The sequence below is a fragment of the Apis dorsata genome, unplaced genomic scaffold (assembly GCF_000469605.1).
Source record: "Apis dorsata unplaced genomic scaffold, Apis dorsata 1.3 scaffold_1171, whole genome shotgun sequence".
NCBI classification, from domain to species: Eukaryota; Metazoa; Arthropoda; class Insecta; order Hymenoptera; family Apidae; genus Apis; species Apis dorsata.
This window is the reverse complement of record NW_006264268.1, coordinates 25,021-26,130: the sequence shown is the minus strand read 5'-3', so window position 1 is coordinate 26,130 and position 1,110 is coordinate 25,021. Positions and strand designations below refer to the sequence as shown.

Genomic DNA, 1,110 nt, shown 5'->3' with positions numbered 1-1,110 from the left:
CGAAGTAAAGACAAAGAGAAATAGTAATATAAATAAAGCGAATTTACTTTTATTTGTTTCTTATTTCTTTTGTTTATTTGTTTATTATTATAAACTTCAATTGCTTATAAATAAGTCTTAATCAATATTTTTTATATTAACTTTTGTTTTATTTATTTTTTATACCAATTTCTAGAGTCGATTTTAGATACAAATATACTAACAATTTATATAATATACAATTTAAAATAATTTTTAAAATAAATATATGATATTTGTAATAGATTTAATATATTTATATAGATTAATATATTTTAGATTAATATATTTATATAATAAAATTTAAAATTATGAAAAATATTTTTTTAAAAAGGATATATATATGGAAAATATTTCTTGAAAATAAAATAAATATTAAGAAATGTGAAAAATATAAGATCAAATAATAATTAATCAAAGGTTAATATAAAAAAAAAAATGTAACATTTTATTAATTGATTAATTTGCTTATTTAAATAACTTATTTAAGTAAATTATCTATAAAATTATATTTTTGATTTTTTTAAATATTAGAATATTAATGATATTAATAGTACAAAATATAAAAATGAAGTATTAATATATTTAGAATATATCAATTAAATGAGAAAAATCGTGTTTATTTTAATTTTGAATCACTTATATGTTAATATATTTATAATCACTCACTATGCGCTGCATGATGATGGTTGCTGAATATCGCGCGTAGATTTGAACAAGATCGAATCTGCAGTACCGTGGGTACAAATACTGCCAGCATTTATATGAAGACGCTCAAGAAGTCTTCCCTTCCCATTCCCTCTGTTCATATATCTAACCGTTCTCCTCATAACTTTTCGCCCTCACAATTCTGCCCCACCTCAGTTCTGTTCTCGAACATCTTACATGTTAGAATTAATGTTTCTTCACGCAAATCTTTCAGAAACAAGCGTCGGTCGGTAGCTACTTGTTCATTATTTACTGAGTTTATCGAAATACTTATGAATAATTGTGCAATTGAAGACATATATATTTTATAGAATTTTAATGATTATTTATTAATACTTTTTAGTAATTAAGTAAAATAATTTATTACTTAATTTATTATTTATA

General features: G+C 20.7%; 1 protein-coding gene across 2 annotated transcripts in view; it reads right to left on the bottom strand.

The window, feature by feature from the left end:
- Positions 1-796, bottom strand: part of LOC102676254 (endocuticle structural glycoprotein SgAbd-2-like) — a 3,001-nt gene extending 2,205 nt beyond the window's left edge. The window contains exon 1 of one of the 2 annotated variants that reach the window (XM_006624898.2): positions 688-796. In XM_006624898.2, the coding sequence (XP_006624961.1) occupies positions 688-699 (12 nt within the window). In that variant the 5' untranslated portion in view covers positions 700-796. The remainder of the gene's footprint in view (positions 1-687) is intronic. The other variant, XM_006624897.2, reaches the window with a different exon arrangement.
- Positions 797-1,110: the final 314 nt, after the last annotated feature.